The 14,848-nt window shown below is 41.7% G+C and overlaps 1 protein-coding gene across 9 annotated transcripts in view; it reads left to right on the top strand.

The window, feature by feature from the left end:
* LRRC8C (leucine rich repeat containing 8 VRAC subunit C) overlaps window positions 1-14,848 on the top strand; it is a 90,911-nt gene that overhangs the window by 41,567 nt on the left and 34,496 nt on the right. For 8 of the 9 annotated variants that reach the window (XM_032424242.1, XM_032424249.1, XM_032424210.1 and 5 more), the window contains exon 1: window positions 1,169-3,481. In XM_032424242.1, coding sequence (XP_032280133.1) covers window positions 3,287-3,481 — 195 coding nt within the window. In that variant the 5' untranslated portion in view covers window positions 1,169-3,286. Of the gene's footprint in view, window positions 1-1,168; window positions 3,482-14,848 lie in introns of those variants that run through there. The other variant, XM_032424259.1, reaches the window with a different exon arrangement.

The raw sequence follows: 14,848 nt of genomic DNA, 5'->3' as shown, positions 1-14,848 counted from the left end.
ACTGATTTTTCAGACTTTAGTATGTGGAATATATTTTCTCAAAATGAATAAAGTGAGCCTAATGCTTCAAGAAAAGCTACTGATACTATTTGCTGCCAGAAATGAAATTCAAACTTTCAAGTGGTGATTAGAATTTTGGAAAAATTCCCATTCCTTCAAACTTTTCTCATGGAAGCAGTGATGATATGAACAAATGTTATTTTTTTTATATAATTTGTCAACATTGGGAAGATCTGCATAACTCCATGAGCCAATATTTTCCTGATGACCAATGTATGATGTTACAAACCATGTGTGGGTAAAAGATCCATTCGAAGTACAAGATAGATGAATGAGTTTTAATATCATGAAGTTTGAAAAGTTTGCTGATATAGTTTTCAGATTCCATAATCCAGCTAACCACGTCAGTTTGATATATTATCAAAAATTAATATCGACAATTATATGAAAGGGCTATTAAGATACTCCTCTGTTTTCCAACTGCATATCTATTTGATTCATAAATTTCTATCAAAATAACATATTGCAACAGATTGAATGCAGAAGCAGATATGAGAATCCAGCTATCTTCCATTAAGCCAGATGTTAAAGAGATTTGCAAAAGTGTAAAACAATGCTATTATTCTCATTTATTTAATTTTTTTTGTTTTGGAGACTGGAGTTATTTTTCATAATGTAATTTAACATGTAATGTGTTTATTTTTGTTAGTTAATATATAGATTTTAAACTTTCTTGGTTTTAATTACAGTGGCTGAAGTAAAGTATACTCGTGTGTTTTCTAATATGGTAAATATTGAGTGGTGCAATCCACATAAAAAAAAATGCTCCTTGGGCGCCTGGGTGTGGCTCAGTTGGTTAAGTGACTGCCTTCAGCTCAGGTCATGATCCTGGAGTCCTGGGATCGAGTCCCACATCGGGCTCCTTGCTCGGCGGGGAGTCTGCTTCTCCCTCTGCCCTTCCCCCGTCTCACGCTCTCTCTCTAATAAATAAATAAATAAATCTTAAAAAAAAAAAAATGCTCCTTGAGGGGCGCCTGGGTGGCTCAGTTGGTTAAGCATCTGCCTTCGGCTCAGGTCATGATCCTGGAGTCCCAGGATCCAGTCCCGCATCAGGCTCCCTGCTCAGCGGGGAGTCTGCTTCTCCCTCTGCCTGCCGCTCCCCCTGCTTGTACTCTCTCTCTGTCAAATAAATAAATAAAATCTTTTTTAAAAAGATGTGCCTTGAGGTCCTTCTTACAACTAGAGCATGAAGGGGTCCTGAGATCAAAAAACTTGAAAACCACTGCTCTACACGGGTGCATTTTATTCCTGAAATTGTTCCTCACTTTAAAGAACAAGCCCAGTTCCCCCCAAGGGGTACAGGAACTTACCGTGAAGGAAACAACCAAGAAATCCATCCAAGAATGTAGACCAGAGCACAGGTGCCGCCCTGGTTAACGCTGTCCCGGCAGCTGGTCGGGCTCACCCCCGATCTGACGCGGAGGAGCACCGCTCCGTGAATAAGCATCGGAATGCTCTCATTCACCTATTCAACAACAGTTGTTCAGGGTCTCCTCCTGTTTGCCGGGGACTGTGGTGAGTGATGGGAATGCAAAATAGAATAGGACAGTAGCTTCTGAAGCAGAATTTGGAGGTGAAGAGGACTGAGAGCCTCTGTGACTGCCAGTGGGACCTTCGGGACTGGGAAACATTTGGGGCAGTGAGGTTGTAATGATTCATGGAGAAGCAAAGAGGTCATGAAGTGTCAGGACATCAAACTTTGAACTAGTCTGAAATGTCAAGGACGCTGGGAATCTGCAAAAGTTCTTTATTTAGGTTGTGTGGCTTGCTGGCAACCTATGTTTTGAGGACACATAGGCGTAGCGTATAGGTTCTTCCTTCAAGAAGCTTGCAGCCCAGCGGAAGTAACAGAATGGAGTTAGGAAAGTGGTGTTTTGATAAAATGAGAAAATGGTAAAAAAAAAGACGTCATATCAAATGCTACACAGATGTCAAGTAGGTGGGTCATAGGTGATGGCAGCACCAGGCAGTTGAAATTTTCAACATCATGTTAAGGAACAAATCCAAAAAGAAGACAAATCACTGCTTAAGGAAGTCAGCTAAAACAAGACAAAATGGATAACATGCTAGTAGTTTCCAAAGATAAACCACCTGTTAACTCAAAGAAGATGCTTTGCTTTGCTTTGCTTTGCTTTGCTTTGCTTTGCTTTGCTTTGGGCTGTTTATTGTACAGCCCTTAATTCAGTATTCAGGAAGGAAAGATCCATAACACAAACAAGGCTTGGGAGAATAAGCAGCCAATGTAGCGTTGCCCTTGCTCTTTAATTAGGACGGAGTAACAAGGATGGATGCAGAGAGCTAGATTATTGGATCCAAAGGTGGCAAAAGGGAGAGAAATGTTCTTTTTGTCTCACATTGGCTACCCTTATTCGTTGCCATGAGATAAGAAAAGAACATTCCTTCTCACAGTAGCGGGATGATGAACTTCAAGTCCCGGATCACAGTAAAGGCAGTGGGACTGAGCCGTGAGAAAGTACAATGCAGACTAGAAGAGGATGTGTCCTCTTTCCCCTTCCCCCCAGAGTCTCAGGTGCATCCTTTTCATTTATCTTCTGTTATTTCGATAGAGATAGACATTTCCAGGGACAACTGATTTCTCAGAGGAGAAAATCAGGATGAATTTGAGGTCCACAGTGAAATATGAGGAATACAGAAAATAGAGAAAAGAAATCAAGTCAAAAGCACAGGGACAAAAAAATGGGAGGCAAGAAAAAATGAAGTCCTTTCCAGAGCATCCCCTCCCCCTATGGTAACCACCACTGATGAGATCTTCCCTCTTATAAGACAAGGACCATGTGGCAAAGTCATCTGCCTTCCTAGGTAGCAAGCACTATTATTTTACAAAGAGAGATCAGTAAATAACACAAACCAATGCTGAGATTACATTTAAAAGAGTTTAAAGCAGCCATGCAGGGTGGTAAGGTAAATAGTAGAAACATTTTAAAGGTTGGGCTCTGTTCTCTCTGGCACCTTCGTGTTTTGTTTAGGGGAAGGAAGAGTCCAGGAAATAATGCTCTGCCCTGACCATGGTCTCTCTGGTCCACATGGAGCCAAAGGGAACCCACTTATGGGATAATAGTCAGTAAAGGACTTGTGTTTTCCATGCAGAAACCACTCTACTGGTGGTTTTATTCATTGGCTTCATAAGAAACTCAGGTGCCATGACAACAACTGGACTGATCCAGACTGTTTCTCATGGGTTGGAGCAGCATTTCGAATACTGTTAATGCGGTGTGTTGTGCATGAAGATAAATTAACTCACAGCCTTTCCTTTCTCAGCAACATGATTCCGGTGACAGAATTCCGGCAGTTCTCTGAGCAGCAGCCTGCCTTCCGTGTGCTGAAACCGTGGTGGGATGTGTTTACCGACTACCTTTCGGTGGCTATGCTGATGATCGGTGTGTTCGGGTGTACTCTCCAGGTAGGTGCCTAGACTCAGGTCAGAACGGAAGCCAGAACAAGACATTAAGCTATCGAGACCTTTAAAAAGAGCTGGCAGTGTGATTTTTAACTACGTAAGTACTAGTTGCCCTTCTCTACCTGTGTGTGGTGTTTGTAGTCATGGCAGGGAGCCCAAAACACATATTTACTGAACTTTCCTAATAAGGTAAATATGGTACTTGTAAGACTTCACTGAGCCCAAACAGCAGTTGCCTATGGTCAAGTAATACTTGATGCCACTAACATCAAGTTATCTTGTGTTTTGTTTAGGGGAAGGAAGAGTCCAGGAAATAACTGATAACACCTTATCTTTCAAAGTTGGGTTTATAGTAAAATATAGTAAAATATAGCATGTACAGCCACAGTGTCATTTATATGGCCAAAGTAGAACCTTTTTCTTTTCTTTACCTCTTATACTAACCCCTCATAGGATTTTCTGAAAGAACCAACATTTTGAGGTGACAACGTTATTTTACCCCATTTTTTTAAAGATTTGTATTTATTTATTTATTTTAGAGAGAATGTGTGCATGCATGAGTGTGTGAGTGGGGGTAGGGGCAAAGGGAGAGAGAGAACCTTAAGCAGACTCCACGCTGTGCGCAGAGCCCAACAGAGGGCTCGATCTCATGACCCTGAGATCATGTCCTGAGCCAAAATCAAGTCAGCTGCTTAATTGACTGAGCTATCCAGGCGCCCCTCCCCAAGTTTATTTCTGAATTAAAATGTAACCCAATCAAAATTTATTCTATGTAGATGCTATATATTCATATATTGAATCCAGATACTTTTTGCATACCTGTTCTGTGCCAGGCACTGTAGTTTGAAGATACATATATATATATAAGCAGTTCATTTCTCAGGTAAAACTAAATAAACCAGCAATAAGTGTTATACTATGATAGAGGCATCCATAAAGCACTAAGGGAGTACAGAGGAGGGGCACTGGGCTTGGGGAAGAGAGAAAAGGGGATGGCTGTATTAAAACTTGGAGAACCGGGGAGCTTTGGTGGCTCAGTTGGTTAAGCATCTGCCTTTAGCTCAGGTCATGATCCCAGAGTCCTGGGATTGAGCCCCGCATGGGGCTCCCTGCTCGGTGGGGAATCTGCTTCTCCTTTTCCCTCTGTGCTCTCTCTCACTCTTGCCCTCTCTCAAGTAAATGAATAAAATCTTAAAAAAAAAAAAAACTTGGAGGGGCACCTGGGTGGCTCAGTTGGTTAAGCATCTGCCTTCGGCTCAGGTCATGATCCCAGGGCCCTGGGATGGGGCCCCGCGTCGGGTTCCCTGCTCAGCTGGGAGCCTGCTTCTCACTCTGCTCCTGTCCCCTGCTCATGTTCTCTCTCTCTCTCAAATAAATAAATAAAATCTTTTAAAAAATAAAAATAAAGAGCTTCCTGGTCTAGGCGGTAAAATGATGAGCAGTTATGCTGTATTTCCTTAGGTGCTGTGATAGGGGGCAAACCAGGGTTTTGTTCCAGGGAACTGTTCCAGTTCTTTTTTTTTTAAAGATTTTTATTCATTTACTTGAGAGAGTCATGATCTCAGGGTCATGAGATAGAGCCCTGCATAGGGCTCTGTGCTGGGCGTGGAGCCTGCTTAGGATTCTCTCTCTCCCTCTGCCCCTCCCCACCAATCCCCTCTCTCCCTCCCTTAAAAAAAAAAAAAAGTTGATTTCAATAATAGTTAACACATAGTGCTTCCCAAGTGTCAGGTACTCTTCTGAACACTTCACACATATTTTAACTCATTTCATCCTCATGGCAACCATAAGATGTAGGTACTATTATTATCCCCATTTCCAGTGAGATAACAAAGGCTCAAAGAGCTTAGGGAAACCTCCAAGGTGAGGTTGCTTGCTGAGACCCAGGCAGTTTGACCCCAAATTCTCTCCTCTTAATCTCTAACCCCACGCTGCTTTTTATTTATAGCCTGAAAACATTTTGCCCTTCCTCTACCCCTCAAAAAGGATGCCAGTGAAAAACTAGAGCTTGAAAGAGAGAAAGGACATACGTTCATTAGTAAATAAAACAAATGGTTGTTGAAGAACCTACGGTGTCCCAGGTACTGTCCTAGGTGCTAAGAATTATCAATGCAGGAGGAAAAACTAAAAGGCAAATATCACCGCCTTATGGAGTTTAAATTCTGTGGGAAAGCCAAATAAGAAAAAAACCAGTTAGTGAATTATATATATTAGAAGGTAATAAGGACAATGGAAAAGAACGGAGAGCATCCGGGGATGGCCTCAGCCGGTGATGTTAGGAGTTGCAATTCTCCAATGGGAAGCCTTCATTGGGAAGGTGACTTCTGATGAAGGCACTGAAGGAAGTGCAGGAGCAGGCCAGGCAGATGCCCAGGGAGGAGCCTCCCTGGCAGAGAGAAGAGCAAAAGCAAGAGACACATGGACAAAGTGTTCACAGATCCCTTCCCCTTCTCCAGGAGAATTTGACATTTGACTTTCTCAACTTTCTAGCTCTGTTTCCCGGGAGACCCGATAAAAGTAGAATGTTAGCTGTGTTACTAGGCAACATTGCTGATGGTAGAAATGACTGCTGTTTGGTCAACTGCATCTGCACTGGAAGAATGACAGATGCCTGGGAGGAAGCCACACCACGGGACTTCTGTGATTGTGGGGACACCTCTAACTGGGCATGTCCCTTGACGCACAGAAAGGGTATCTATTGAGTTACAACTGATATCAGTCCCTTTGGAGCATAAGGATTTTAAGCCAGGGTAAAGGCAGACCCCACCTCCAGGGGATTTCTTTTCCTTGTGCCTGAGATGATCTGGGGAGGAGGGGCTCACGGAGCGACGAGGTCCTGGGCAGGGTGTGGACCATACACAGTTATGAAGGTTCCTCCAAAGGTAGAAATCTTGATGCTGCTTTGCTGGCAAGCTGTGACTTTAAACCTGGATCTTTCTAAGTGATTTCAGGGTCAGATGAGTGTTAGGATAATCTTAGAGTCTGAATGTTGAGATAAACCTAGAAAGACCCCTGGTGATGTTCCAGGCCTGAAGCAGAGGTGTTCATGGCATGCTGGAGGAAGAGCCTCAAGGCCAGGGGGGCTGAAGCAGAATGAGGGAGGGGCAGGTAGAAGAATAAGGCCTGAGGGGCCACAGTGGTGGATCACGTAGGACCTTGTTGGCCCCTGTAGAGGTTTGGGCCTTGCTCTGAGCAAAATGGGACATGTTTGGAGGCTCAAGCAGAAGGTTGTCAGTATCAGATTTGTGTTTCAACAGGACCACTCTAGTTGTTAAGAATACAGCGTAAGAGGCAAGGGCGGAAGCAGGGGGATTATTTAGAAGGCCAGTGCTGTAATCCAGGCAAGACATGAATCAGATGGCTTGCACCAGGATTGAAGCTGTGGTTCTGGATATATTTTGAAGGATAAGCACTAAGATTTGCTGAAAGATGGAATGTGATATATGAAGAAAAAGAAAGAAAGCATGACTGTAAGGTTTTTAGGCCTGAGCATCTGGGAAAAGTTTGTTTTTGAGCATAACTAGATATCCAAGTAGACCTGTTAAGTCAGCAGTTGGATATGAGACCGAGGAGTTCAGGCTAGGTGAAGAAGGATGGTCATCTTCACAAAGAAGGAGGTGATGGATTCAGGACCCAGGTGGCAGGATAACCCTTGATTTGGGGGGAAGGGGCATCTTCCACCAGATCAGGAATGATGGCTATAGATGCATTTTGTCGGGGGCGGGGGGGAAGGCACAGAAAGATGAGAGTTTATGCCTTATGGCTTCTGTGAGGTAGAAAGTGACACATCTGTGGGGAGCTGGTGAGGGTCAGGGAGGTGGCAGGATGTGGCAACAAGGAAGGCATGGAGTAAGGTCCTCAAGGAGAAGGGAAATATTTAGAATGGCTGGTTTGGGAACTAGAGAGGGGGTGACATGGACAGGAGGACTCCGTCTGTTTTACTTTATTACCATGTCATGGCACCCGGCCCTGCCACAGGACCTGCTTACAGAGTGTGGGAACCATTTCTCTCATTCGTGTATCCCATGGCAGGATGAAACGCAGAAGAGAGAAACCGCACAGAGTGTCTTATAAGAACTAGTAGTTTGGGACGCCTGGGTGGTTCGGTTGGTTAAGCATCTGCCTTCAGCTCAGGTCATGATCTCAAGGTCCTGGGATCGAGCCCCGAGTCAGGCTCCCTGCTCAGGGGGGAGTCTGCTTCTCCCTCTGCCCCTCCCCCTGCTTGTGCTCTCTTGTGTTCTCTCTCAAATAAATAAATAAAATCTTAAAAAAAAAGAACTAGTAGTTCACTTGGAACAAAATGAAAACGAGAGCATGAACCTATGAAAATGTCTATAATGAACATTTGAGAAGTGTGCCCAGTGAGCTCAGAAGGGACAAGTGAATGAGCTCAAGTCAGCTCAAGCATGACTTGATCATCTCTTCCTGTGCCGTGGTCAGAGTCATCCTCCTGGAGCGCAGCCCTGTCATGTCTCTCTGCCGTGCAGTGGCCCTTGGTGCTCCCCACGTAGCACCCTGCCCAGTGCCACCGCGGCTCGTCGGAGAGTGACCTACCCTGGGCCCTTCACACAGGTTTCATCCTTACAGCCTTTAAAAGAAAACAGACCTCAGTTAACTAGATTCATGGAGTGTAGTCTGAGATGTCAAGGCTCTAAACAGTGTGAAATGCCTCAAAGGAAGATTGCATCAGAGTGTGAAGGCTTCCAGGCTCAGAATTCATAGGGAGTAGACCATTTGATTCAACAAACATCCCTAAGTACCCACAATATGTCAGGCATTGTGTGGGGTGCTAGACGCTGAAAGAGAAATACAGTACAGCCCAGCCTTCCGATCGCTAATAGTCTAAAGATCATAGAAATCCCTAAGTGGTGCCATTCAGTGCCCCTCAATGGCAGTAGAGTTCAAGAGCATTAAATATGATGTCATTTCAGCTGCTGGAAGTGAGGGACTTGAGATGAAAATTGAGCTAAGTCTCAATGCATGATTTTATATATATATATATGATTTATATATATGTGTGTGTGTGATATATATATGATTTAGTATGTATATATATATATGGTTTAGTATATTTGTATATTTTGTATATATATATTAAAGGAATGGAAGGAAAATACGCACAAACAGAAGACATGATCATTTTAAAAGCCCTCACTGATGGGTGCTAATGGCCTTTTAGGGGGCATCCTGCAGTGTGGTGGAACATTCCCACACAGCAGAAGAATTGTCTTATCCAGAATGCTGATAGCATTTCCGTTGAGTAACCCTGATAAGGGAACCTGTCCTAGAATCTCTGTGTACTTTAGCTCTTTAGAAGAAAACTGTAGAGGTAGATTAGTCCCGTTTTTCAGATGAGAATTTTCATCTGAAAGGTTAGGTAATTTGTCCCAAAGCCAAAAGGGATGCAAAATATGTTCAGATCTGCTGTTGATTCTCCAGCCTATACCTTTCACCCCTGTGCACACTGCTATGGAATAATATGGAATCATTACAGTTGCACAGATCATAGGGCCAAATATTGGCTTGTGAAACAGGATCGTAAGTATAAAAACAAGTGCAAAATGACTAAAAGGGAAAATAGAAAGAGAAAGAATGAATATCCTGAATTACATCTTAGATTTTCTAAAAGATTATTCACTATATACCTGCCATAAAAAAGAGTAACTTTCAACCTGTAGTAAACATTAAAGAAACAAAAAATAAAATATAGTATAAATTACTTAAGAAAGTAAAAACATCCTATATGTCCATATTACAAATGAAAGTAATGTTCCTTAGGGGAAGAATTTGAGCTCTTATTTTAGTTCTCATATAATCCTCTGAAATTGGCTTAATGACTGATAATATCATAAACAAAAGGTTCTCTGTGAAACTGAAATTCCTTTCCCAATTCCAAGGCAATAGTTTAAATACTTAAATAATCATTAAAATCGTATCATAAAATGGGTTTTTATGCCTTGGGTTTCCCTTTGTAAGATGGAAGTGTGATCATTCTTTCTGATCTTATTTACAAAACAAGTTATTCCTATGGTTCAAACACATGACAAAGCAAAATCTAAGGTAGGGTTTCAAGTGCACTCAGTGGTGATAAAACACTAGTCTGATAGCTTTTCAACTCTTTTCGAAATGGCTTCTTCCAATGGCAAGTAAAAGTTGATTGTTTATTCCTAAAATATTGTGTTCCGCGGCGCCTGGGTGGCTCAGTCGGTTGAGCGTCCGGCTCTTGGTTTTAGCTCAGATCTTTTTTTTTTTTTTAAGATTTTATTTATTTATTTGACAGAGACAAAACGAGAGAGGGAACACAAGCATGGGGAGTGAGAGAGGGAGAAGCAGGCTTCCCGCCAAGCAGGGAGCCCGATGTAGGACTTGATCCCAGGACCCTGGGATCCTGACCTGAGCCGAAGGCAGACGCTTAAGGACTGAGCCACCCAGGCGCCCCTAGCTTGGATCTTGATCTCAGTGTTGGTCATGAGATCGAGCCCCACTCAGCTCTGAGCTCAGCACGGAAACTGCTTGGGTTTCTCTTTCTTCCTTTCCCTCCCCGCCTCTCCCCTGTGCACGAATGCTCGTGTGCTTTCTCTCTCTTCAAAATAAATAAATAAATAAAATATTTTAAAAATATCTTGTGTTCATAGAGGTTTGACACTATGCATTTTGAAAATGCTGGAGAAAGGAGGAAGTTGTTAACCTATGAATCCATTGTTATCGGTGCCCATTCTTTTTTGCCCTGATGTAAAAGGCTTACAGTCAACACTCGGGTCTTACTCTTCGGACAAATATTTGTCCATTTCCAAGCAAGTAGCTATTTTTGAGGCTGCCCTGCAATAAGAGCATGTATAAAAAGCATTCCTTAGATGATATCAGTGCACATTAGAAGCAAATGTGAACTCATTGTAAACCAGGAGACTGTACTTATCCCATTCCTGTACAGTCATACACCCTTCAGGACCAGTCGTGTAAACACCCAACTTTGTGCCATAAACAACACTATTTAAAACTCAACACACTCAATAAAAGGGAACAAATCCCAAAAGGTCAACACATTGCTTCCTGGAAAAATAAGATTGCTTTAGATCTCTGCTCCGTGCCTCCAGGTTATCTTATTATGACCAAATCCAAAACAGCCCACAGGCAGGCAGTTACCAAATATAGAGTTAGTAGTTAGAAACCAGAAACAGGAACTGGAAGAAACAAGCCCCCTGGAAGTCCAAGGGGACTGCTTTGTGACTGTTACACAAGAAGACATTTCCTGCTTTCTGAGTTAGGAAAGCAAAGAAAGCCAAGAGAATGATTTCAATGACTTGAAAGCACCTACCAAAAAATCCCTGGGGACTTAACCCAATCCCCAGGTGCAGTCTGGCCAGCAGGGTCACCCTGGAGAGGAGTTTGGGACACCTGAGCTTGTTGGTCAGAGTCAACCCCCACCTTGATTTTGGTGCACACTAAGGTAAATTCTGCTTCTCTGAGTTAGAGCCCTCAGTGTCAACTCCACAGCAAAGGGCCTGCAGGTGAAAAGACTCACAGGCGGTTCACTGGGAGGTAGAGGTGATAAAAATGATGGACTCCAGAACGATTCCAGACGAGTTCATTTTGATAACGTGCCCTGAATTCCGGCTTCTGTCTCCTTCCCCCACCCTCGGTCCCATCCTATCTGGATTTCTAGTAGATCTTTGTCTTTTGTCAAATTTGAATTTAGAGATGGAGACTCAGAAATTCTTACTTAGATTAGCCTATTGTTTTAGGTGAAACTCAGAATTCTGATGAAAGAGCAGATGGCCCTAATGGGTAGACTGAAAATGAAGCCCTCATCTAAGATCTGTTTTATAAAGTTTCTGTGTACCTCATGTCACCATTCTACTTTGGGTCTTTGAGGAATGTAAAACAAATCATTTGATGGCGAAAATAATTTTGAAGAGCAACCTTTCCCATCTCTGTAGGATGGTGGTGGATGCTGTAAGGGAAACACCATTTCAAAGTCCCTGTTGCATCTAAGTAACTAAAATATGCCTTAGTTAGGACTTCCTTGTTATGGTGGTTTATTCAAACTGATACTTTTGATCTTCCCTAGAACTTTACTCTTGTCATCTATCACCCTGACAATTTAATGTGCAGTGAATTCCTGGCCACGAATATAATATATGAGTGCCTTTCACCTCATTCTCTTGGGTTTAACATGGGCATAAATCTAAATGCTTTTCTTAGATCATCTAGTGCCATCCAATGCCAGTTAGTGAATGAGGAACATTTCTTTTTATCTCACTGTTATGGATTGTTATGATCATGTTACCTATTGATTGTTTAATAATGCATCTTTTCCCTCAAATAACACAGCACTGATAGACTTTAGGGGTGTATGTGTGTGTGTGTGTGTGTGTGTTTTCCTATAAGAAGCAAATGAGATTTACCATATATTTAGTCTCTGTTGTTGATCCTGGGTTATAAGTCACCAAGACCTGTGTTTAAAGGTCTCTGTTGAGTAGGTTTGCTCTGATACAGAGGGCATAATCTTGTGCTTCTTATCAGGGCCTGCACTTGGAGACCCTCTCCAGTCCTCTAATCCTAAAAGCCGAACAGACCCACTAGTCCTCCTCTGCTCACTTGCTTCCTCTTGAAATCCCCTCCTTCCCATTTCACTGAGGTTACTGACAACATATGGGTCCTCTTATCCACACAGGAGCCCTGAGATAAAGATTCGGCTAATACTGGGACTACATTTTAATTGTAAGGCTAGTAAGTTTCTAGGTTATATCTGTAGTCTTCTGTTTAATATAAAGAATGCTGTTCTTTCTTCCTCTACAGTTCTGTTTTCCTTTATAAACTCCTACATTTTTGTTATGTTTATTTTATAATTTCTATTGTTTTGGAATCTAGCCTTTGTATAGTTAAAAAAATTAACCCAGTATTGTTTTGTACTCACTTTTTAAAATATGTAATAAAACACTCCCAACTAGAAGATACATACCAACTAGAAGATTACACAAAAAAATAAGATACCATTCAAAATAACAACTATCACATATATAGGAATTAAGCTAACCAAGAATACACAAGAACTTCACAGAAAACTTTAAAATGTCTAGTAAATGACATATAAGACAATTCAAATTAATGGAGAGATATTATATGTCCTTAGATAGCACAGAATTGATACTGCAAAGAGATCCAGTCCCCACAAATTATTTTATGAATTAAAAGCAATATTAATAAAATTCCAATTTGATTTTTTTAGAAACTTGATAAACTTATACCAAAATTTATATGACAAGTGTTCACTTATGGCAGTGATGGGGGATAGAATGGCATAAAGGAATAAAAGGAAAGAAAGAGACAGAGGGGGAGGAGGAAGAGAGAGAGGGAGGGAGGAAGGAAGAGGCATGGCAGGAATGATAATTACTATGCACTGAGGAATATGGATAATTCAACCCTCTGCCCTTGAGGTTCCCCTCTCCCTAACACACACACACACACACACACACACACACACACACACCACCCCAACTATATGAACTAATTTATTTAAATATTCTTTGTAGAATATGAGTCAGGTGCTCCATTTAAATCTCATCCTTTTTTTTCAGTTGTAAACTTCTAAGTTTCTGTGCAAATATTTCTATTGTATTTCACAAGCTGGAAATGTCTCCTTTTTTTTTTTTTTTTTTTTTTTCCAAACTGGGAATTTCTTAACTCCAAATTCCACAAGTAGAAGAATCATTAGCTGTAAGATTCATCACCCTTTTGTTTCAAAAGCAAAAATCTAGCTGGAAGAATTACCTCTCTAAGTGATATAAACTCCATAAGGCCATGCCTCATGTCAGGTTTATCCTCTATCCCCAGGACAAAGAATAGTAGCAGGCTGGTGTAAGCACTCACTGGAATTCGTTCTATGGAATGAAGGGGTGAGTGAGCAAGGAAGAGTAGATGAGACAGTTTTTGCCCAGTGCTAAGGTACAGTGAGCATCTAACAGCTGTGGAAAGGGGCTGAGACCTTTGAATCACAGAGATAGTATATCCATTTGTGGGTATCTCACACTATAACTTAAGAGACTGTGACCAGTACAAGAGAGAAACCCACACCCTCTGTCTGAGGCCTGGTAGAAGGTATGCTTAGCCAAAAGTTGAGAAGATTGATGGAACATGAGAATAGAGAGCAGATACTTGAAGAGGTGCCATGTGGAAAATTGAAATGGCTTAAAATTATTCCATGTGTCCTAGAACAGCAAATAGAACCAATAACAGAAGTTTTAGGAGGGGAGATTTTGGCTCAGTACAAACCCAGACCTTCAAAAAGTCAAGAACTTTCTGAAAATGTCATGTGAAGTAGTGAGTTTTCTCTTCTTGGAAATGCCCTTCCAAAAAGTGAATGGCCCAAGAATCCATGTGTCATGCAAACAGTGTTCCTTTGTTCTCTATATATAATAAATAGTGCTAAGCAGTGAGGTCAGGCAGTGATAAAAATGACAAGTCCCTGGTAAAAAAAAAAAATAAACAATTTAAAATACACCAGATATAAGTGCATTGTGAAAAGTAAAGCCATATAAGGAGAGAGAGTGACAAGTATCCTACTCTAAATAGAGTGATCAAGGAAGTCCTCTCTGACAAGGTGACATTTGAGCAGAATTAAAGGAACTGAGAGAGGAGGGATGTGGGTATCTAGAGGAAGAGAATGCCAGCAAAGGAAACAGAAGAGGCTAGTGTGCCAGGTCCAGAAGGAGCACAGGGAGGGTGGCCCCTTGAAACTTTTCTTGTTTGCATCCTCTTCATCAGGTTTGACATCAGTATTAACCTAAACTGACCTAAACTTACTAGTGCCTTGGAGCACTGTGCTCCCACAAATATCAGAGGTCTTAGATATAAGCTTTCAGATTTAAGTCTGACTCATGAGATTTAGGACAAAGAATTTAATCCTACAGCGTTTGGGACCTAGGACCTTATGAACTGCTAAAGCAATTAGCATGACCCTTCGTTGACACTTTAGCCAGAGTGTGTGGTGGAAAATATCAAGAGCATATCTCATTGTCCCTACAAGACTTGAAGTTACTAAAAGGCAGGATGCATGTCTGATTCATCTTTGTGCCCACCTGCATGTCTTAGACTTGACACACACTCAAGAAATGTGTTGAGTGGATGCATTAATATGCTTCAGCAGCTCTAAGAATTCAGTGACTGTCTTAATAAAAACAATTATATGAACATGCTGCTTAAAACTGAATCATAAACTGCCAGAGAAAAGCTTTGTGTGGGGTAATTAATGAAGAGATAATAAAAATCAGATCTTCCCCCAAAAGTAGAAAAAGCAGCCAGTAACAAGTAATCTTCCTTTAGTATATCAGAGATTAAACGCAGCCTTCTAGAACTGGGTAAACCGGGGGG

This window comes from Phoca vitulina, unplaced genomic scaffold (assembly GCF_004348235.1).
Source record: "Phoca vitulina isolate PV1807 unplaced genomic scaffold, GSC_HSeal_1.0 scaffold2, whole genome shotgun sequence".
NCBI lineage: Eukaryota > Metazoa > Chordata > Mammalia > Carnivora > Phocidae > Phoca > Phoca vitulina.
This window is presented reverse-complemented; position numbering and strand designations above follow the sequence as displayed.